The sequence below is a fragment of the Bidens hawaiensis genome, unplaced genomic scaffold (assembly GCF_021521415.1).
Source record: "Bidens hawaiensis isolate Kalapana, Puna unplaced genomic scaffold, B.hawaiensis_p1.1 tig00042233_1, whole genome shotgun sequence".
Classification (NCBI taxonomy): Eukaryota; Viridiplantae; Streptophyta; class Magnoliopsida; order Asterales; family Asteraceae; genus Bidens; species Bidens hawaiensis.
The window spans coordinates 1-22,051 of record NW_027497462.1 but is presented as its reverse complement, the minus strand read 5'-3'; the positions used below and the strand labels follow the sequence as shown (position 1 = coordinate 22,051).

The window sequence follows — 22,051 nt, the reverse complement described above, 5'->3', positions numbered from 1 at the left end:
CGAAAACCTACTATGGTAAAACCATGGATCACGCATGACAATTTTTTATCACGAACGAGACTCGAACCATCAACCTACCTTACAAAAAGTCATCTGGATACCGCTAGAGCACGAAACTACGAATAAATAAATTATATACTTCCTTAAAATATGTATTCTTTTTCATACAAATCAATTTAAAACATTTATTTATTACTCATTTTCACTTTTATATATACTTAAAGAAACTAAATCTATAACCAATATGTTTTCTTCTGTATGTTTTTACCTCATCAGACGACTTTCAAAAATCAAATATCAAAAGTTCAAAAACCCTTTCTATACGTTTCCTTCATCAATTTCCGAAGCTTCACTTCATTTTTCTTCAATTCAACAGCAGATTCAAACAATAAGCTCCAAAATCTCATCTGGGTATCTCTCTAATTTCAATCTTTTTATGTTTTTCACCGTAAAAATGGGTGCTTTTTTATTATTTTACCTGAATTTTGAAATGGATTTTGTTTAAATTAACTTTTTATTTGAAACCCATGAATCTCTTTGTGTATTTGGTTGATTTCTGAGATGGGTTTTGAATCTTTTGATCAAATGAAACAGGTTTTTAGTAAAAAAAACCCTAATTTTTTGAGTCATTTTATGTTTTTAACTGTAAAAATGGTTGCTTTTTGCTTAATTTATTTGAAATTTGAAATGGGTTTTGTTTAAATCAACTTTTTATTTGAAACCCATGAATCTTTATCTTATTTGGTTGATTTCTGAGATGGGTTTTGAATCTTTTGATCAAATGAAACAGGTTTTTAGTAAAAAAAAAACTAAATTTTTAAATGTTCTGGAAATTTGATTGCATTTTGATTTTGGGTTCTTGTGTTGTCATTTTCTTGCATTTTGCTATTTAGGGTTTATTTGGTTTGAAAAATGCTTACTTTACACCATTACACACCCAATTGGAGTAAGTATTATAATTTTAGGGTTTTGACATTTTGACCATTTTTCATCTGATTTAAACTGAAACCCTAATTTTTTTCTTGATTTCTTGGATATTATTTACATAAAGTTATAAGCTTTTGTGAAATTCTTACTTTGATGTCAGATGTTGAATGTTTTAGTCACTTTATGCCAAGAATTGGTTTTTGATCAACTTTTTTTTAATAATTCAATTCTACCTACTTTCTTGCCAAATGCAGAATATTAGGTTGATTGATGTTAGGAATTCCACATGAATTATAATCTTGTTAGGCAATCACAATTTCTGCTTGTTTGTTTCTGTTTATATATTAGTTTTCAAGTTATTTAGTGTTAATTATTGGTACTAAAAGTAGCTAACTAGTCCTGAAAGTAATATTTATTTTAGTGATAGCTGAATTAGATGATCAATTAGTTGTTGGGGCTATATCTATTTATTTCTCTATAATTATATCTTCTCAATGATTGTAAGTATGTTTGGATTGATTATTATATGTATAGATCTGCTCTTAATTTCCTTGCATTTACTTGAGTTGGGTTGGTGTAAGAATCTTTATATTACTAAATAGTAGTAGTTCAGAGTTTCACCTACCTGTCTTACTAGATTTTTTTGCTGGTTTTCTTGTTATCAGTGGGTTTTTTAGACATTAATTTGTGGTGTACGGATTTGCGTTTAACTTATGAGAACTCGAGCTCAGCTCGTCTCGAGCTCTATTTCTAAAGCTCAAGCTCTGCTCGTGAGTAGTTTTTACTTTTTAAGCTTGAGAACTGCTCGTTTATTATTTATTAGTTAATTTATATACATTTATATATTTTTATACGTATTTTTTCATATATAGCATGATATATATTATTTAGTTATTTTTATCGTAATTTTATATTAGAATAATAATAGTTATAGTATTTAATGTATTATTTAATTTTATATAAATAATAGGCTGGTTTAGGCTCATGAGCCAGCTTGTTATTATTTATTAAGTAGTTAGGCTCATTTAGGCTCGTGTGCTAACTTGAGCTCGATGAGGGCTTGCCTCATTTATTAAACAAGCTTATTTTTTGGCTCGAGCTTGTTTAAGCTCGGCTCGATTTGAGCTAGCGAGCCGCTCTTGAGCTCGTTTACACCCCTAATGGAGACGGGTAGTCGTTCCACTTTATGCTTTATAGTCTTGTACTGTACAATATAATACAGCACACTATATCGTAATTATGTTTAAATCTTTAAAATAATTAAACCTTTAATTAATAAGCTATGGTTCTTTGATTCGCCGGCTTCACATTGACCATTATATTAGTATTATACACATTTGGCCAAAATTTAAAGATTTTATTATTCAATACTATAACATCTTTGTAAGCTAATATATCATAGCATATTCTCATATATCTCTTCACACTTTATGTTTTAACAGATGCTGCAAGTCTTTCAAGAACATTAAAACTCAAGCTAAATTGCTAGTTTTGAATTTTGGATCAAGAAAAATATTATTGTAGTTTCAATGGCGCCAGGTGGCGGTGTGTGTAAAGATGTTATTGAATCTCACCCTAAATCTTTGAAGTATGATGTGGCAACAACAAAAACTGATAAAAGTGTTACAAGAATTGCAACAGGAAAACATGGAATGCAATCAACAAATGGTGTTCATGAGCTTCTAGAGTGTCCTGTTTGCACAATGTTAATGTATCCTCCAATTCATCAGGTTTGTTTATACATTGTTTATAAATTAATGAGTCTAAATAATTGAATTCACTTGTAAAATTTCTCTCAGATTTAGGCGAAGTCACTATATATATATTTTTTTGAAGTTTTATAGCCAAATAGGATTTTATGTTACAAAGAACTTTGTTTTTTTGGAGAAAATTTTGCTTTTTTTTTATAAAAAATTTCACACGCGAACTATTTTGTTGCTTATGCAAAAATAACACCCCCTTTTGCTTTCATTTTGGTTTTTGAGTATATAATTTCATGGGCATAAACTATCAGATGTTTACTTTTAACTCTGCATAGTTTTGTAGAAAATTACTATTTTCTGGAAGTTTTAAATCTAAATATGATATTATTATGTTATAAAGAATCCATCTTTTAGCTCTTCATTTACAATTTTTAGTCATACTAAATAAAAGTTCATATTTTTAAGCAAAGAAAACCGTTATTCAACATCAAAGTCAGCTTTTTTCTTGCTAACAACTTCAAGATTTGCACCAAATTAATTCACCATTTTGCCTTTTATATCTTTTTTTCTTGTAGTGCCCAAATGGTCATACTTTATGCTCAAATTGCAAGCTTCGTGTGCACAATTGTTGTCCATCATGTCATCTTGAAATGGGAAACATAAGATGTTTAGCGTTGGAAAAAGTAGCCGAATCTTTAGAACTTCCTTGTAGACATCAAAACCTCGGATGCCATGATATCTTTCCTTATTATAGCAAGCTCAAACACGAGCAAAATTGCCGTTTTCGCCCCTACAATTGTCCCTATGCGGGGTCTGAGTGTTCAATCACTGGGGATATCCCGTTTCTTATGACGCATTTGAAGGATGATCATAATGTTGATATGCATGATGGATGCACGTTTAATCATCGGTATGTTAAGTCTAATCCGCATGAAGTTGAAAACGCCACGTGGATGCTAACGGTAAGCTGTTATAAGTATTATTGTGATGCATAACATTCTTATTTTTGAATTTGTTTTTTTTATGTATATGGTAACTTGAAGACTGTGTCCTTCAACTTCGATAAGTAAAAAAAACGTCCAGTAGTTCATATCATCATATGTGGTCAAACTCTCCGTTTTTTACGCCAACTGGTGCTAACCTTTTCTATTAGTTTTTTAGAAATGACTATTGTGCACTTACAACTGACGGACAAAATTATATTTTTATAAAGAAAAAAACAGAAAATAGTTGTCAAAAGTTACACATTTTGTTTTTAGTTTTAAGGGAAAAATAGTCATTTTGAAAAAAAAAAGTTAACGCCAACTAATGGAAACGACAAAAATGTGACAACATATGAACTTCAAGGACGCTTGTATTATTGAAGTTAGAGGACATGATCTGCAAGTTCCCCATACATAATAAAGGGCAAAACGTCGAAAACTGTAATTACCTTAAAAAAATTATTTATTTTTTGCAAAAATGTCAACATCAGTCATCTTTATGTATTAACTTAGTAAATTATCAAAATTTTCCAAACAATCAAAAGATTTGATTATCTGATTATTACAACTGTTTCGACTAAACACTAAACCCTGTGCTCACAAATTCTTGTTCACAAAATGGTATTTTCGGAAGAAAGATAAAGTCCTGTTCTTTTTGCAGGTATTTAACTGCTACGGACGGCAATTCTGTTTACACTTCGAGGCGTTTCAGCTTGGAATGGCCCCGTTTTACATATCATTCTTACGGTTCATGGGCGAGGATACCGAAGCCAAAAAGTTTAGCTATTCATTAGAAGTTGGAGGGTACGGACGTAAATTCACATGGCAAGGAGTCCCACGAAGCATCCGTGACAGTCACAGAAAAGTTCGTGATAGTCAAGACGGGCTCGTGATTCCAAGAAACTTGGCTTTGTTTTTCTCAGGTGGAGATAGGCAAGAACTTAAGTTAAGGGTTAGCGGACGGATATGGAAAGAACAGTGAGTCAATGAAAGTCAAACTGAGAGACGGGTCGGGTTTGGGTTTGTATAGTTGGGTCGGGTGGGGTGGGTCGAGGATTGACGGGTTGAGTTACGAGGATACGCAAATCGAGATGTTTATGTTGGAAGGATGGGGAAGGTGTTATTGTTGATTTATGTGGTGTCTTGAAATTTATGTTTTGTGATATGTTTGGTTATTTGGAAACATGAAATTTGTGATCTAGTAGTTTGTTATTATGGTGGTGTGATAATTGTCATTGTTCATGTAGTTTGATGTTGAATATTGTGGTTGGTAATGGGGTACAACAAACCGGCTTAGGAGCATGAAAGGTTAAACTGGTCCAAATCGATTCAGTTCGGTTTAGAACTGGTTTTTTCTCAAACCAGACTGGTTTTAAAACCGGTTTGGTAGTTCAGAAGGGGAACCGGTGATAGAACCAGCGGGCTAGGTTGGGCTTGCCGTCTTGGGCCTGGTTTGGTTGAAACTGGTTTTTTGTCAAAATGGTTTGGGTTGGTTTGCAGTGAACCGTTTTAAGTAAAGAACCGTATAAAATGCATAAACTTGTGCAGATTAAGATAGTTGCGATAGATAAAACGGGTATGTGATTGCATCTTTCTCTTCTCTTGATTAAATCTAGCATGCAATATCATGGAGAGACTCGATAAATATCAAAATTCTAAATAAAGAAGCGTACAAGCACATAGACGTGCACAAAAAAACCGGTTCCGGAACCTAACCGGTGGAACCGAACCGGAACCGGTTCCAGATTCAGTTCCAACCCGGTTGGAACAATACCCGGTTTGGGTATTTTTGTACCCGAAAATCGGGACCGGTTCTACTATATATATTTCAGTACCGTTCCAACCCGGTTCCTACCCGGTTATTATTTGAAACCGGTTCGGGTCGTACCCGGAAAAACCGGTTCCGACGGGTTTTTTTTCAAGGGTCAAACAAAAAGTCAAACTAGCCGTTGGAACCGGTTCCAACGGTAATATAGCCGTTGGAACCGGTTTTTTAGACACCAAATAGCCGTTGGAACCGGTTCCAACGGTAATATAGCCGTTGGAACCGGTTTTTGAGGCAATATATCCGTTGGAACCGGTTCCAACGGTAATATAGCCGTTGGAACCGGTTTTTGGGCCAAACCTATATATAACTTGTTTCACCATTACTTGTTTCCATTACTTGTAATTATTTGTTTTGGTAAAATTATTTGTAACTTGTTCGACTAATTATTTGTTTTGGTAAAATTATTTGTTTCGACGAAGAAGAATTGTACTATATGTTTTATTATAATTTGTTCGATTAATTTTTGTTACTTTTTTAATAACGACGAACATTTTATTTATTTAAAAACTAACTATTACAAACATTATTAACACATAAACGATACTAAACATAACAACTAAAACATAAAAAACAAAGTCCGTCGTTTTAATCCGGGAATACTTATTTTTGGGTTGTAGAGCCGGACGACTCTCCCACTTCCTTTTTTTTATCTTCCAATCTTTTTTTCTCTCGACAATACTTATTCGTATGTTTTCGTAATGTCGAGTTGGACCCTGCTTTAAGAAACTTCGAGCAATATTTGCAACGTGCCAACTCATGTGAGTCGGTCATGAGACACAAATCGTAATGGACCCAAACATCGGGGCATCTTGTTGTTTCGATCACCATAACAACGTCATCATTGGATGCCATTTGTGGTCGGTTTAAGGTTAATTTTGGTTTGTAGTGTGTTTTATGGTTTTGGAATTGGAGTGTGTTTGATAGTTTTGAAACTTGCTATTATTAGTAAGAAAATACCCTATTTATAGTTAAAAAACCGGTTCCAACGGTCAAAAAACGGCTATATAGCCGTTGGAACCGGTTCCTAACGGCTCTAATTTTTAAATTTCAAAAAAAACCGGTGGAACCGGTTTTTACGTAAAAACCGGTTCCGGTTCATACCCTACCGGTTCTTAAAAGTTCGCATATCTGGGCACCGGTTCGGGTCGGGAACCGAACCGGTTTCTGACTGGAACCGGTGTCATTCTCTACCCGGGTTGAAAAAAACCGGTTCCGAACCGGTTCGGGTTTTCAAGGTGTACCCGATTTGTGCAGCTCTACAAGCACATGCACCTTTTGTTTTAATTGTGACACATAAGATGGTTATATAATTGTTTATCCCGGTCTTTCTGACCCACTATTTATACCAAACACCATTTAACAATTATATTATGTAGTTCTCGTAGTTTAATGCTTGAAATTGGTTAAACATTTAACACTCCCATTCATCTTAACAGGGCGTTTGCTCACCTACGTGGCACCCCATAAACGCTTAACGCCTCTACATGACTACACATAACCATAAACATGGACATTGTCTCTCCTAGTGTTATCCAAAGAACAACGCTCTCTACTCTTGAATCCCATTTTCCACCAATTACCAGCATACACACATTTATTTTTTATTTTTTGTTGATTCACGCATTATGTTATTTAATGCGGTGAAGCGAAACCCTTACGCATCTTCATGGGCAAACCTTTATTATTGTGGTCCGGGGTCTACACCTCACCCTCACCCCCCGTGGTGTTTTTGCTTATTAATGTAAATTTACCCGTTTGAAGATTTTTATACTTTCGTCAAGAATATTGAGCCCAACCTCCCCTCATTTTTATGAAAATTTTTATACACCCTTCATTTTCATCCAAGCCTCGTTGCTGACATCTTCTTTGTAGGATGTTTTTCACCTACTATGCGGGCCTTTTTTTATTACTTTTTTTATAAAACCAGGACAGATGTTCGGTTTAATATTACAAATTACTCATCCAATGCATTTTGCATGCACAAGGACTCAAGGAGACTCATCTTGATATAATAATATGAGTTGGTGTTAAATGCTAATGACAATAATAATAATGGTATTAGACAACTGGCTCATCACCAACTACTACTATGAATTCAAGATTCCACTCCACGAACGTGCAGGCATGAACAACCCACCCATATTACACATATATACATATATACATACATACATACTACATCAACATTTAACATCAAACATTCACCAAAACACAATCTTGCTTTTGACTTTCGGCGATTTGAGGTATGCAATTGTTACTTTGTTCATCAAGATTAGTTCAAGTTGCAGGTTATTTTGGTGTAATTTTTAAGTTAAGGGTTGTAATGTAGTCGAGTCGTGCCGAGTCAGGGTGTGACCGAGCTCGAACTTAAACTAGATGGCTCGAGCTCGGGTCATTTTCTTGGTCGAGCTGAAAAATTGCGTTTAAAGCTCGAGCAGAGCTCCTTTAGATTTTTTTACAAATTTTGATATATAAAAGAAAAAAATATAATTTTAACATACGTATTATATAAAATTTATAAACTAGAGAATTTATAACGTTATATGTTTTATTTTATTTTATTTTTTTTTATAATTTAAGGATCGAGTGGCATAATATATGTATAATTTTTACTATTATTTTTTTTTTGAAAATATGCTATTATTATATATAGATATTAAAATTTAGGGTTTAATCTAAATGTGACCCTGGCTTGAGCTCGTCTCGTTTAGAAATCAAGCCGAGCCGACTTGTTTAGAATTGAGCTTTTATCGAGCCGAGCTATTTTCAAGGGAGCCGCGAGCCACGAACTTTTTGAACAACCCTAATTTTGTTATGCATCTGTTCGATGAAATTACTTAACGGGTTTATTCACAATAAATTTGGATTTGATCAATTGCATACAGAAAGACTGTATCTTTTCAACGTTCTCAGGGGTGCAAATGAAACGAGCCCGATCTTGGGTCGTTTTGACTTATGAGGGCTCGAGCCAGGCTTGTTTCTAGCTCTTTTTCTGAAGCTCAAGCTCCGCTCGTGAGTCGTTTTTTGAAGCTAGCTCGGCTAGTGTTTTATTTATTAAATAATTTATACGCAATTTTATTTATTTTTATATATTTTTTAATTGATATTTTATACATAATGTATATAATATAGTATGTTATCATAATTTTATTTATAATGAATTTTATTAATTATTATATAAACATATATTTATTACTTAACAAAAAAGTTATATATATAATGGGCTCGTTTAGGCTCGCGAGCTCAATAAGTGAAACTCAGGCTCGGGGGTTCATTTATTAAACAAGCTTATTTTAAGGATCGAGCTCGGAGCTATCTCGAGTAGCACACCTATTAGTGATTATCATGTAATGTATCAAGATTTTCCAAGACTGATTAGTGATTACCATGTGTTAAATCATTTCAGATTAAATCACAGACAAAAATATATTGTTTAGTATCCTTTCAAGAATGTCTTGTTGTGGAGGTTCTGTAGAAGATGATTATGTTGGTGGGCCCACAAACAATGTCACGACAGCACCGCCTCGAGGACCGCCTTACGGAGGTAACTAACAACACACAGTTTTTATAAATTTTTATAGCTTTTTAATTTTATAAACTTTTTACAAAGTTGAAGTTTTTGTGATTTAGGGAGTAATAGAGGAGAACCAAGGAGTTCAGTGCCTGCAAGAAGTGGGGCCCAGCAAAAGGTGTTGCCAATCGAAACACCAGCATTATCGTTAAGCGAGTTAAACAAGATTACAAGTAGCTTTGGTACAAAATCTTTGGTTGGCGAAGGTTCGTATGGTCGAGTTTTTTATGGAAAGTTAAGTACAGGAGAAGAAGTTGCAGTTAAAAAACTGGATACCAGTTCTTCAACTGAGTCTGATAATGAGTTTGCAAACCAGGTTAGAGCTTTGAAAATTTTAATTATTCATAATGTTAAATTAAATGAGTTTGGCCCGTTTTGACCGGAAAAATTGACCCCTTACTCAGCCTGTCATTTTGCCAACTCTATATATATATGTAACAACCAGTGGCGGATCTAGACAGAAACCTCAGGGGTAACGTTAAAAAAATATTTTTAACCGTATTTCATACAATGTAAAGGAATATTTTTTACCGTATTTCATACAATAACCGATTTTTTTTTACCTTATTTCATATAATATATATATTTTTAACTTGGTGTTAGACCAATATTATCATTTTCTTGGAATTTTCGTTTAAAAATATTGCTAGTAAGATTTTGTCGGTTCATCTTCCAAGTTCCTGAATTTTAGAAGAAACAAAATATAAACCCTAAATCTCTAACCAATTACAATTTACATAATCCAAATATTCAATATGCCATAAGCAATCATTCAAAGATTCAATTGCCCATAAACACATCCAAATTAACAATTTATATAAACAAATTAACAATTACAAATTTAGATAAAAGTAGAAGAATGCTTAAACTAAACAATAGAAGTCGAACCATGGAAGAGGGACTGAGAAAACTCTGACCGTCACTTACTCGGCTGCGACGTGGAGGTGCGGTGATCGAAGGAGGGTAGCAGGGAGTCAGAACAGTGTGGGGTGCAAGCAGCGTGGGGTGAACAATGGCTGAATGAAACTTTGTTTTGTTAAATATTGATGTCCAGCCTAAACAAAATACCCAAGGTAGGGATGAGCAAATTTGGTACTGACCGGTACCGATACCGAAATCGTTACCGATTTGGTACCGTCGGTACCAAATCGGTGCCAAAGTTTTGAGTTTCGGTATTGGTACCCGGCACCGGTATTTCCGAATTTTTTGCCTTTGACAGTACCGAACCGAAGATTTCGGTACCGGTACCAAATATTTGCGACTTCGGGACCGGGACCGGTTGGTACCGGTCTCATCCCTAATCCAAGGGGAACAACGAATGATGGTTTTAGTTGGTTTGGACTTTAATTTGGTTGATCTTTAAAATTTGGTTGGGCTTTAATTGGTTTTACCTTTTAATTTGGTTGGGCTTTAAACAAATAGGGGTAACGATATATTTTTTCAGGGGTAGCGAAACACGAAAACTAACCGAAAAAAGAAAAACTTGTGCTACTTACGAAAAGTTGAGGGGTAGCGGTGGCTACCCCTAGTTACATGCTAAGTCCACCACTAGTAACAACCAACTGTTAACATGCACGTTTCACTCGTTTATTTGCAGTTATCGGTCGTTTCAAGGCTTAAAAACGAGCATTTTGTTGAGTTGCTCGGGTATTGCTTGGAGGCAAACAACCGCATCTTGGTATATCAGTATGCATCGATGGGTTCGTTGCACGACGTATTACATGGTACATAAATGTAACTTCTCTTAATCTTTATTTTAACTTTTTAGTTTTAACTTTTGGGAGTTTTGTAAATATAGGAAGAAAGGGTGTAAAAGGGGCGGAACCGGGCCCAGTGCTGAGCTGGACTCAGAGAGTTAAAATCGCGTATGGTGCAGCAAAAGGGCTCGAGTATTTACACGAAAAGGTTCAACCTTCGATTGTGCATCGTGATGTTCGGTCCAGCAATATTTTATTATTTAACGATTGCCATACAAAGATTGCTGATTTTAATTTGAGCAATCAGTCGTCTGATGCTGCAGCCCGGTTACATTCGACTCGAGTTTTGGGAACGTTTGGATATCATGCTCCAGAGTAAGTATTTGTTTCTGTTGATATGCGTGGGTTGGGTAACGGGTCAAAATCAGTTTTGATCAAACACTCAAAACGACTATTTTCTTTTTAGGTTGGGTTGACCTGTGTCACTTTTTATTATTTTTTTGTATAAAATAATTATTAGAGTAAAATATGAATGCATTTAAAAAAAACAATTTAAGAGGTTATATGCGTTAAAAATTTGTTTTCAGCCCGTTAGTGTTTGGTCAAACGGGCCAAAACAAGTTGCGGTCAACAACTGAAAACATTCTTTTTCTTAAAGTTGGATTGACCCGCGACACTTTTATTTCTGGCAAAAAATTATTGCAGTAAAGCATACACTTAAAAATGTTCGTTTACGGCCCGTTAGTGTTTGGACATAACATATAATATTTTGATTCAGGTATGCAATGACGGGGCAAATAACTCAAAAAAGTGACGTTTATAGTTTTGGAGTCGTTCTTCTGGAACTTTTGTGTGGAAGAAAACCAGTTGACCACACAATGCCAAAAGGGCAACAAAGTCTTGTAACTTGGGTGTGTCTTTTTTACTTGCTATTGATAATCTTTAATACTGTTTAGGGACAAATAGGTCATTTTAGCTTCAATGCTAATTATGAATGAGATCTTGCTTGTAACAGGCAACTCCAAGGTTAAGTGAGGATAAAGTAAAGCAATGTGTTGACCCGAAGTTAAATACCGACTACCCTCCAAAGGCGGCCGCTAAGGTATATTTCTGTTTTTTTTGTTTAATTTTTATTATTTTCATTCGGGCTATGTTTTACTTTTAAAAGGAAATATGTGAAATGGGCCAAAAGTCGCTTAAAATGTCTTCCTAATGCATTGGATCAATATGTCGAAAACTGTAGTTTTATTAAAATATAATAATTATTTTTAAAGGCACAAAACAAAGAAAAGGAAAAAAAAGTTTAATCAAAATGTCTTTTAATACACACTATTTATTTATAACTAAAATAATAGTAATCTCATACAGAGCCTTGACCACACTCGTTTTTACTCAAACCCAATTTGACCCGATCCAATTTTTCTCAACCCAAATTTCATTAGCCGCTAGCTTATACGAATCTGGGACCTGACTTGACCTGTTTTGGCTCAGGACCGATTTGACCCGAACATTTTAACTCAAACCCAACTTGACATGACCTGTGTTGACTCAAACCCATCTGACCCAACCCATGTAGACTAAAACCCAATTTGACCCGACCCATTTTGACTCGTTACCAAACTTGTTTCATATCTACTGATTACCAACCACTCACTTTTACACTAATTAAAACTGGTTAACTCGCTAACGTTTTCTTTCCTGTGTCTGGGATACTCAGATGGCAGCAGTCGCAGCATTATGCGTTCAATATGAAGCAGATTTCAGGCCAACTATGACAATTGTTGTAAAAGCTTTGCAGCCACTATACAATTCAAAACCAGCAGCCACAGAACCTCAACTTCCTTAAACAAATTCCTAGAATCCATATTCGAGTTTTATCGGGAAACGTTATTAGCTTGAAACGTATATTAGAACCAATTATGAGATTGCTTCATCGATATCATGGTAAAAAAAAATTGAACTGGTAATATAGAGTGTGTTTGTAATTTGTTAATTTTTCAAGTTTTGTATGATTTTAGTAATTACCATGTTTTATTTGTGCCGATTTAATTCAATTGTTTTTACCTATACAGCTACTAAATAGTAAATACGCACGTGTACAATAGGTAAACTAGATTATCAACAAACTTGGTATATTTTAAAGCGTTTTTAACAATACGTGAAAATAAAGTAGATACACAAAATCATTTCACCTATCTTATAACTATAAAGTATAATATCGTCTACATCATTATTTTGCAAACTCCCTAAACTTCATATTAGTTAACGGGTGCAGATTTAGTCATTTATGTTTATACCAAATTGCAGGTCTCATCCGAAAACCAAGAATACTACTACATAGGCTGTCTTTATTTCAAATGTTGTAACACATTTACAAAAAGTTAAAGAACTTAATGTATTACAACTTTTGAAATAGAGGAAGCTTTCGGTAATTTCCTTAGTTTAAGGACAGGACATGCAAGTTGGTATAAACATAAAAGATAAAATTATGGGCAAAAATAAAAAATCCGAAGAAAAAAAAATTGAGCATAAACAATAATGCATTCAAAATCAAACTCGACCCGTGAGCTATTATATTGAACCAAGGATATCATATAAATTATCTTTCTATTAAAAAGAAAGAAGAAACAAAAACAAATAAGACATGTATATGAAAAAAGGGTAGTAAAATAAACATGATACAATAGTAGATCAATTAACACCTTTAGATCTACTTTTCTTACCTTTTGTTCATTGCTTTCTCTTTTTTTCTTTTCTTAACTTCTATCTTCAAGATTTTGCTTTTTGACCGAACCTGTAATGACCGATACACAAGATTAATGAGTCAACCAAGTCGACTTAGGGGTTCCAATGTTAATAATCCTTTAGTATTTTTTCTTTTACCAAATACTGGTAATAAAAATATAGAAAGAATTATACGAATGGTCCCTATGGTATGTCCAAATTTCACTTTTGGTCCTCAAGTACGAGAAAGTACGCAAGTCCAAACTTATGCATAAACGTAATTTATTTGGTCCGTGACATGAATGGATAGTTAATTTCTTCTGATAAGTGGCATGAAATAACTAAGATGCTCTTGATACGTTACGTTTATGCATGATCTTAGACTTGTGGCGGAGGACCAAAAGTGAAAATTTTAATATTTATGCAATATGATCAACCAACCCTTTCGGAATCAAGAAATCAAAAAGGTATATATTTGAAGTAATAAATGCTTGCCTAAAAATGAAACTAACGTCTAGCACGAGGTTTGCAACGGAACTCAGCCATTAATGCAATATGATCAGAAGACCATTCGGGTGAAGGTAGTGCTGTGTCTTTCCTTAAACTATCTTCATCCAAAAGCTCCAACAAAGATTCCACACTCAAACTGTCGGCTGAAAAACACATCATATGTAAAACTCATAAAATAAAGAATAAAATGTGGATAATAATAATAATAATAATAATAATAATAAAGAGTGGCAATAAAATATGTACCTGAGTAAAATATGTAATCAAGGGTACCAATAAAATCCCGTGTGCAATTTGTAAACAACGGTTCGTTTGTAGTGGGGTCCACTCTCTTCTTTTGTTGCTCATAACTCCCAATTCTTGCAAAAGACGAATACGCACTAACCTGTAATACAATTTTATGAAAGTAAAGTATTTTGAAGAAACAAAATTAAAAAAATAATTGAATATTTATATTACCAGAGGCAAAGTATGAGTCAATTTAGTGGTGGGTCGAAGAATCCCGAGCGGGTCAACTGCTAAATCTGGATGCATCGGGTTAACTTTCCCCATTGCTAAAAGTGCATGAGGAGCACTGCAAAATTCAAAATGGTCATTTTTAACAATTTATATTACATGAAATTAAACAATGATTATAATTAAAATTTATATTAAGTAAATACAAAACAAACCTTCCAGGAACCGAATTAAAATCTCCACAAACTAACATTGGTATATCTGCACTCGCGGCTATCTTTTCTAAACCTTTTAATAAAGTATGAACCTGAAATTAATATAATTAACTAGAGTTAACTACATCACTCAACCGTAACATAGATGGTCTCTGTAGTGGATGAAGGCTAGCTTGTAAACGAACCGAACGAACACAAACGGGTTCATACGTTTTTGTTCATTTATATTAAACCGAACAGACGTACGAATTTTCTTGTTCATGTTCGTTCGTTTTATACAAATGAACATGAACATGGCTTTTTGTTCATTTAACTAAACGAACGAACATGAATACATGTCTTGTTCACTCATTTACGTTTGGCTATATATCAATCATGTTCGTTTGTTTAAATATTGGTTCAAATATATTCATTACTAATGTCTAATATTAATTCATAATCAATTGGAATTTCGTATTTGAAAAACCTTTGGATATCTTTGTTTACTTTTAAACTATTGGATGTAATGATCATGGTATTTTGGACTTAAGAGTTAAGAATACATTTACTTTTGATAGGTGTTCGTTCAAAACTCTCATTTATGTTTATTTTCTTAACGAACAAACACAAACATGAATGAAGATTAGAAAACGAACACGAACACGTTCAATCATTCATTTTCTAATTTCTATACGCGTAATTTTAAAAAAGTGGGGACTGGTCTGCAATATGGGCAAACTACAGGGACCATTCGTGTAATTAACTCTATTAACTAAAGCTGTTTATTTTTTATAATTAGAGGTTAAAAGAATAACCTGCCATAATTTAACATCCTTTAGATCTTGTTGAACATTCACATGGGTGTTTGCCTACACACCATAAAAAATAAATATATAAATAAATGTTAAAGCTTAAGAAAAATTTAAATAATTAAAAAGATACATAAAATGCCATGTCATACCACACAAACAAGTTGTCGTTTCCCAGGATTATCAACACCGTAGTTACTGAACTTTGCTTCTAGAACAACAATTAATGCAACATTATCCTGTTACACATCATAAAAACTATATAAAAATAAATAGAAGCAAAAATAAAAAAAAAATGAATTACAAGAATGATAAGAAAGATACCTTAACAAGCCGATTTAGAGCGGTTTTCTTCTGAGCACTGGGAACTAAAGCATCTGTTAAAGATTGTGCAGCTTTATTAAACTCAACCTGCAAATTCAGACCTATATTTAATTAGTATATCAATGGTGCTAAAATGTTACTAAAATAATGCAAATATATATTTTATACCTCGTATTTTTTGACGTGTGAAAACCTATCTCGACGGAAAAATGTAGCACATCCATCGATACTCATAACACTGCCATTGAAAACCTGCAACCAAACAACAATCACAAGAATCAATAATGAACTTTTTTTATCCATTTTCAAATTGTTGAAAATACATAAGTTAAATATGATTGAAAAAAGAAATTCATTATTATAAGAAAAATCCATTTAATGTAGGCCTAAGGCCTGTAAATGAACCGACCATTCAGCGGAAAGTTCTGTTCATTTAATTAAACAAACATTAGCACATGTCTTGTTCGTTCATTTGCGTTTGTGAATGTCCGTTTACATTCGTTCATTTACTTTAGTTTATATAGATTCATTTATGCTTGTTTATTTACGTTCTATTAAATATTCATTCAAGTTCATTTATTACTATATTAATTGAGAAATCAATTTAAATTTCATATTTTAAAACCTTTTGTTTTGATATCTTTGTTTACTATTGAAATACAGGATGTAGAGATAATGGTATTTTAGACTTTAATAATAATTTCACGTTTACTTTTAGGTGATGTTGGTTTATGTTGGTAAATTGTTCATTTAGAATATTAACGAACAAACATAAACGAGCACGACCACATTATTTTCTTAATGAACATTCGTTCTCGTTAGGTTAATGTTAAATATACGAACATGAATAAGCCCTATTTGTGTTCGTGTGGTTCATTTGCAGGCCTAATTTCTTAAAAGGTTTTATCCATTTGTTAAAATAAAAATTTACTACCTATAAATCTGAACTTCATAAAAGTATTTAAAACAATAATAAAAGTATAAGTATGAAACATACCTCGGTTGTTTTCTTCTTATATAGAGCCTGATAACCATGTTTGTCGAGCTCAGGTGCAAAAAACTCTTCAAAATGATCACTTTGAATCTGAAAAAAAGCTAAAGCATTTTTAGCTTAGCTTTTTAACCATCAAAATCAACTTAGAAATGTGCACATTTAAAATGATTGTCATTGTAACATATCAGAATCAAATAATCAACTGCAATGAAATGAGCCATAAAAGATTGTGTTTGGATGTGCTTCTGTTGTTTAAAGTTGTAATAATAAATAATCAACCGTAAGTATTTTGACGAATTCTAAATATTTAGAAAAAATATTACCAAAAATGTGCAAAAAACAGCATTATTGTTAAAATAAAGGGGCACGTGTCTTGTGAGATGGGAGAAAAAAATCTCAGATTAGAATCAAAAAGGGGTAAAAATACTTATTTTACATGTTTACTCTTCAATAACCATTTTTGTTGAGTCTAAACAAGGCCACTTTACTCTTCGGAAGTTAGTAATAAATCAACTGTTTTGAATATCTGAGTATTTCTGATTATTTAAGAAAATAATACTTAAATGGGACATTATTGTAAACAAAACAAATTATTACTTGTGAGATGGTACAAAAAAAATCTCTAAAATCAGATTAAAAAGAAAACATATTTATTTTACCCTTCAACCAGTTATGTTAAGTCTAAAACAAGAAAAAGTTCCTGTTTAAAATTGACACAGATTCAGAAAGAAAAATATTGTTTTGAGCATTTATAAATTTCTGATTTAAGAAATAATACCTAAATGAGCAAAAAACAACATTATTGTAAACAAAAGAATTACTAGTTGTGAGATTGTACAGAAAAGTTTCTCAAAATACTGAAATAGTTTCAAAGGAAGTAAATTCGCAACTAGTAGTCTTATTTGACCCTTTGAACGATTATCAAAATTTAACTCCATAATCAAAACATCAAATAATCAAAATTCTACCTCTTGAAGACAAACAATATCTGCTCGATATCCAACAATCTCTCGTAACAAATTTTGTCTACGATACGGCCAAGAAAGGGCCCACGAAGGACAATAACTGAACATATCACCCGTAGCAAATGTATCCGACAAAATATTATATGACAACACAGTAAACGTCCCCGAATCCAAACTCCCCACTGCCACATCAGCGTTACTAACCGAAACCAACCGCCGTGGACTCGGTGACGGAGCCGGAATCACCCGTGACGTCAGTAAAGTATTCGCTGATCCAACAGTTGACTTTGACTCAACATCAACCACCACACATTCAAACTTCAAAACGTGACCAATATCATCGGCGGTTGGTGTGTAAGTTTTTAACCGCCCGACTTCAAACCATGTTTCACCACCGTTCCTATGTGTCACAGCTGCAGGATATAACGGTGTGGAAGCACCGTTTGATAAGCTTTGACTAATAATATTATTGTTGTTATTAAATCGGCCAAATATTTCTTCTTCTTCGTTTCCGTTTTCGTTAACGGCACTTGTGGCCCGTTCGTGAAGAACGCGATGGTGTTGCCACGCATCGGAAAAACATTTAGGAGAACAATGGTAACTTTTAGCAACGGGTATTTTAGCCTTAACGCAACCTACACATTGTAAAGTAGCTTGTTCTGATGGATGTATGCTGCAGATTGTGACTTTTTTATCACTATGTATACGATACCTGCAAAATTAGATGAGACTGCTAAAATATGTGTTTTTCTGTTGTGAAAATTTGTAGCAATCAGATGATTAGTTGTTTGAACGAATGACAAAATCTAGAGGTGTTTTGTGAAATGTGGGTAAGAATCCCTGAAACTTGGTAATAAGGGGTAAATTAGTCATTTTATGCCTACACTTGTACTAAAGATGATATTTTTATAGCAAATAAACCTCTAATGAGGATACTCATAAATGTAAAAAACCTTCAAATTTCTAAATAGCAAAACTCAAATTACGTAGAAAATCTAGGGCGAATTTAAAGAGGACTTTTTTATATAAAAATCTCCCTTCTTGTGACTACTAATAATTAATTGAAAAATGTCAAAACAAAAAAACGACACAAATGAAGTAAGAAATCTATGGCAATACTTACAGAATAGTAAAAATTTATAAATTTTGGTTATGCAAAGGGTGAATTGATCATTTTAAAATTTTTATTTCTATACTTGTATTAAACAGTAAACATAAATCTCTATATCAAAGAAACCACTCTTTCCATGTGGCAAGTGGCTACTAATAAACATTGTTAAATACCTATACAGAAAATATACAAAAAAAAAAAATAATAATAAAATACAAATGAAGCAAGAAATCTAGTAAATATATATGAAATTTTGTTACAACTTACAATAAGAACTGAACTTGTCATTTAAACTTTTTTATCAGTATAAACGTATAATTATACTATAAACATGAAGTTTTTATAGCACAAAAACTTCATATTTCATGTTACTACTGACTATCATCGAAATTTTACTCCAAAATTTACAAACTACCATACTATGATCCGATTGCCCGTAAAAGGGTGATACACTAATATAGCTTAAAATTATGGTTTAGATACTAGCCAATGCTCTAAATCTATATCCTTCAACATTTTACCACCACTGATGCATTCAATAAAAGAAACCAAATTACGGTAGTGTCCTAAGTTACTGCAAGTACTAGACCAAACAGCAATACGTTTTATATTCTTGGACAAAACTTGGTGCTGTGTTGGTAGAGGGGCATTCATTTCAGAACCAATAAGGCAAACAAAAGTATACACTCCCAAAAAAGGTAAATTTCCCTAATCGTACTAATGACCATGGTTGTAAAAATCTCAATTAATCGCTAGTCCCGGCCCCACCGCCCGACTAGCGATTACTACAACACTACTGATCACATCAAGTAACAAACTTTAATATCTTTAAATAGCAAACTAATGCATAACACACCATAAAGCAACAATCTTTCACACTCTAAACAAGCATTAACTGGTATAAAACTTCCAAATTCAGTTAAAACCACATAACAAACAAACAACTAACCACTTATATCTCAAGAACTGCCCGTCGACCGGCGCAGATTCCGCCACATCATCCGCAAACACAGTCTGATCAGCGCCACGAAGCAGCACGTACGGTGAAAGCTCGCAGCCGACAATCGGAATCTCAGACGGCAAATGCACTCTCAGCACACTCAGCATGCTTTCAATCACAATAACATAACCCTAATTCACCAACAATCAATAACAACAATAATGATAATAATGATGATAATGATAGTACTCGGCGGACACGTGGCGGATCCGCCATTACTGTTTGTATATCATCAATTGAGCTTCTGGTGAGAAGATCGTGAGGAATTGGTGAGTGGAGGTTGAAATTGGAGTGTGGAATTGAGTGATTGAGTGGTTGATTTGAGGATTAGGGTTTGATTGAGAGATCTGTGTAGTTTGATTTGGGAATTAGGGTTTTAATAATAATAATAATAATAATATAATAAAGATGAAGACGATGACGTGTTTAGTGTCTGACGTGTTAAAGATTTTGTGTGACTCTGATTTTATTGTGTTTGGTATTGTTTTAATTTAGTTTTTAATGAGTTCATGAAAATAACATATTTAGGTGAGATAAAAGTTAAATTTTTCTTCTTTTAGGTAGGTTGAAAATGACATCTGCTGCTTAGTGTTTGTGACATACGGATGAGCAAATTCGGCACTAGTATCGAAATCGATACTGGTATCAAATCAGTGTCAAAGTTTTGAGTTTTGGTATCGGGACCGGTACCGGTATTTCCTAAATTTTTTACCTTTGGTATCGGTACTAAACCGAAGATTTCGATACCGATACCGGTACCAAAAAATTGCGATTTTCGGGACCGGTCGGTACCGGTATTGTACCGATCTCATCCCTATTGTCATGTGTCTCGTTTTTTCTTTTGTTTTTTTTTTATTTTTTTAATTCTTTTTTATCATTAAGTAGTGTTTGATACACATAAATGATGGGGGGGGGGGGGGGGTGAAATGAGTTATTGTGATGGAATGAGAATGGGCGTTTGATTGGTCAATGAAATTGAATCAATCATTACATATGGAATCCTATTCCATCAAAGCAATTTCTTCACACCCCTCTTTTGTTTAGTTCCATTTCTCTTTACCCTACTCTCTCAACACCACACCACCACTTTACAGCCACCACCACCTGACCACCGTCGGCGCCACAACCAGCACCCGACCACCACCACCACCGTCACTGCTAGTACTACAATCATCAAAACCGCCTAGGCAGCCACTGTCATCACCACTACTATAATCGTCACAACCACTTGATCACACTTGTCGTCACTTATGCCACCACCACCATCGTCATTACAAATTTATTTTTGTAACTTTTTTAGATAGAAGTATTTTTATTATTTTTATTTCATTCATACGTTCTTTTTTTTCTTGCTACCAAATAACATAAAGTAGTAATGCATTTCATTCCATGGGTTAACCAAACAAGTCAACTGAATAATAATGATCTAATAATTTCTTTTTACATTTCATTCCCTCTCCATTTTTTTACCTTCAATCAAACACAACCTAGATGTTTTGTTAAATTTAGTAATGGGATGTATAGACAGTACACACACACATATATATACACATACTAGTATAGAGCCCGTGCGTTGCGATCAGGAGTTTGGTTGGCTTGTTATGATACTGGCAATATGCGGTTGCAAAATTTATATTCGGTATAGTTTACCGTACAAAAGATAATTTGTCAAACTTGGCATGCAATTTGACTTTAGTTGGTCAAAGTGTATGCAAATATGCAATCTGTCACATTAATAATTTGATGATCTGATTTGCTATAAATTTATATATAAAATGTAAATTCATACCAGAGACAAAGTGAACTCCATTAACTTACCGTATTACAATTATTACAATGTTAATAATAATTGTTTTTTGTAACTAAACACATTAATTGCATGTTACATCCTCTAAACTTCATAAAATGTCATCTAGTATCCAACGGCAGAAAAAAAACACAAACTTAAATCGTCATTCTGCCTTCTTCACTTGAGGGGCCTCCATAAAGGGAGACCGCATAAAACAACATACAGATTAAACTAAACTAATCACTCCTAAGACGATACATCTTTGGCACAAAACGAACAAAATTTAATCGCCAATACCTCAAATAATTTCTTGAAACGTTACAGAATACTTAATTTCTTTGCCGGTTTAAATTAGGCCCATAAACTTTCAAAAGGTCATTGGGTACGAAATTTCCTTGAAAAATAAGTAATTCTAATTATTAAGTTTATTCTTTATTTCCAATTTAAACATAAAATAGCAATCAAA

At 33.5% G+C, this 22,051-nt stretch overlaps 3 protein-coding genes and 1 pseudogene across 3 annotated transcripts; 3 read left to right on the top strand and 1 right to left on the bottom strand.

Moving 5' to 3' along the window:
• Positions 1–292: 292 nt before the first annotated feature.
• LOC143593445 (E3 ubiquitin-protein ligase SINAT2-like) lies at positions 293–4,644 on the top strand. Its single transcript, XM_077073075.1, has 4 exons — positions 293–411; positions 2,370–2,657; positions 3,206–3,592; positions 4,275–4,644. The coding sequence occupies exons 2-4, from the start codon at positions 2,457–2,459 to the stop codon at positions 4,593–4,595; spliced, it is 909 nt and encodes a 302-aa protein (XP_076929190.1). The 5' UTR covers positions 293–411; positions 2,370–2,456; the 3' UTR covers positions 4,596–4,644.
• Positions 4,645–8,858: 4,214 nt separating this feature from the next.
• LOC143593444 (putative protein kinase At2g41970) lies at positions 8,859–11,088 on the top strand. The gene is made up of 4 exons (XM_077073074.1): positions 8,859–8,985; positions 9,072–9,328; positions 10,610–10,736; positions 10,811–11,088. The coding sequence occupies exons 1-4, from the start codon at positions 8,892–8,894 to the stop codon at positions 11,086–11,088; spliced, it is 756 nt and encodes a 251-aa protein (XP_076929189.1). The 5' UTR covers positions 8,859–8,891.
• Positions 11,089–11,494: 406 nt separating this feature from the next.
• Positions 11,495–12,555, top strand: LOC143593443 (putative protein kinase At2g41970 pseudogene; annotated as a pseudogene).
• Positions 12,556–13,891: 1,336 nt separating this feature from the next.
• On the bottom strand, positions 13,892–20,068 carry LOC143593446 (carbon catabolite repressor protein 4 homolog 1-like). The gene is made up of 12 exons (XM_077073076.1): positions 19,986–20,068; positions 19,746–19,927; positions 17,689–18,397; positions 16,724–16,810; positions 15,895–15,978; positions 15,727–15,813; positions 15,555–15,641; positions 15,409–15,462; positions 14,615–14,706; positions 14,403–14,517; positions 14,190–14,328; positions 13,892–14,086 (listed from the first exon to the last, which is right to left on the bottom strand). Exons 1-12 carry the CDS (start codon positions 20,010–20,012, stop codon positions 13,941–13,943), a joined length of 1,809 nt encoding a protein of 602 aa, XP_076929191.1. The 5' UTR covers positions 20,013–20,068; the 3' UTR covers positions 13,892–13,940.
• Positions 20,069–22,051: the final 1,983 nt, after the last annotated feature.

Bases quoted from the DNA above. Each gene is read 5' to 3' on its own strand.
- LOC143593444 (XM_077073074.1), top strand. From the start codon at position 8,892: ATGTCTTGTTGTGGAGGTTCTGTAGAAGATGATTATGTTGGTGGGCCC. The intron at 8,986-9,071 runs GTAACTAACAAC...TTTGTGATTTAG, and splicing joins TCGAGGACCGCCTTACGGAG to GGAGTAATAGAGGAGAACCA. The intron at 9,329-10,609 runs GTTAGAGCTTTG...GTTTATTTGCAG, and splicing joins ATAATGAGTTTGCAAACCAG to TTATCGGTCGTTTCAAGGCT.
- LOC143593445 (XM_077073075.1), top strand. From the start codon at position 2,457: ATGGCGCCAGGTGGCGGTGTGTGTAAAGATGTTATTGAATCTCACCCT. The intron at 2,658-3,205 runs GTTTGTTTATAC...TTTTTCTTGTAG, and splicing joins TGTATCCTCCAATTCATCAG to TGCCCAAATGGTCATACTTT. The intron at 3,593-4,274 runs GTAAGCTGTTAT...TTCTTTTTGCAG, and splicing joins ACGCCACGTGGATGCTAACG to GTATTTAACTGCTACGGACG.
- LOC143593446 (XM_077073076.1), bottom strand. From the start codon at position 20,012: ATGGCGGATCCGCCACGTGTCCGCCGA. The intron at 15,979-16,723 runs GTATGTTTCATA...GTTTGGTTGCAG, and splicing joins ATAAGAAGAAAACAACCGAG to GTTTTCAATGGCAGTGTTAT. The intron at 15,814-15,894 runs GTATAAAATATA...CTGAATTTGCAG, and splicing joins CACACGTCAAAAAATACGAG to GTTGAGTTTAATAAAGCTGC.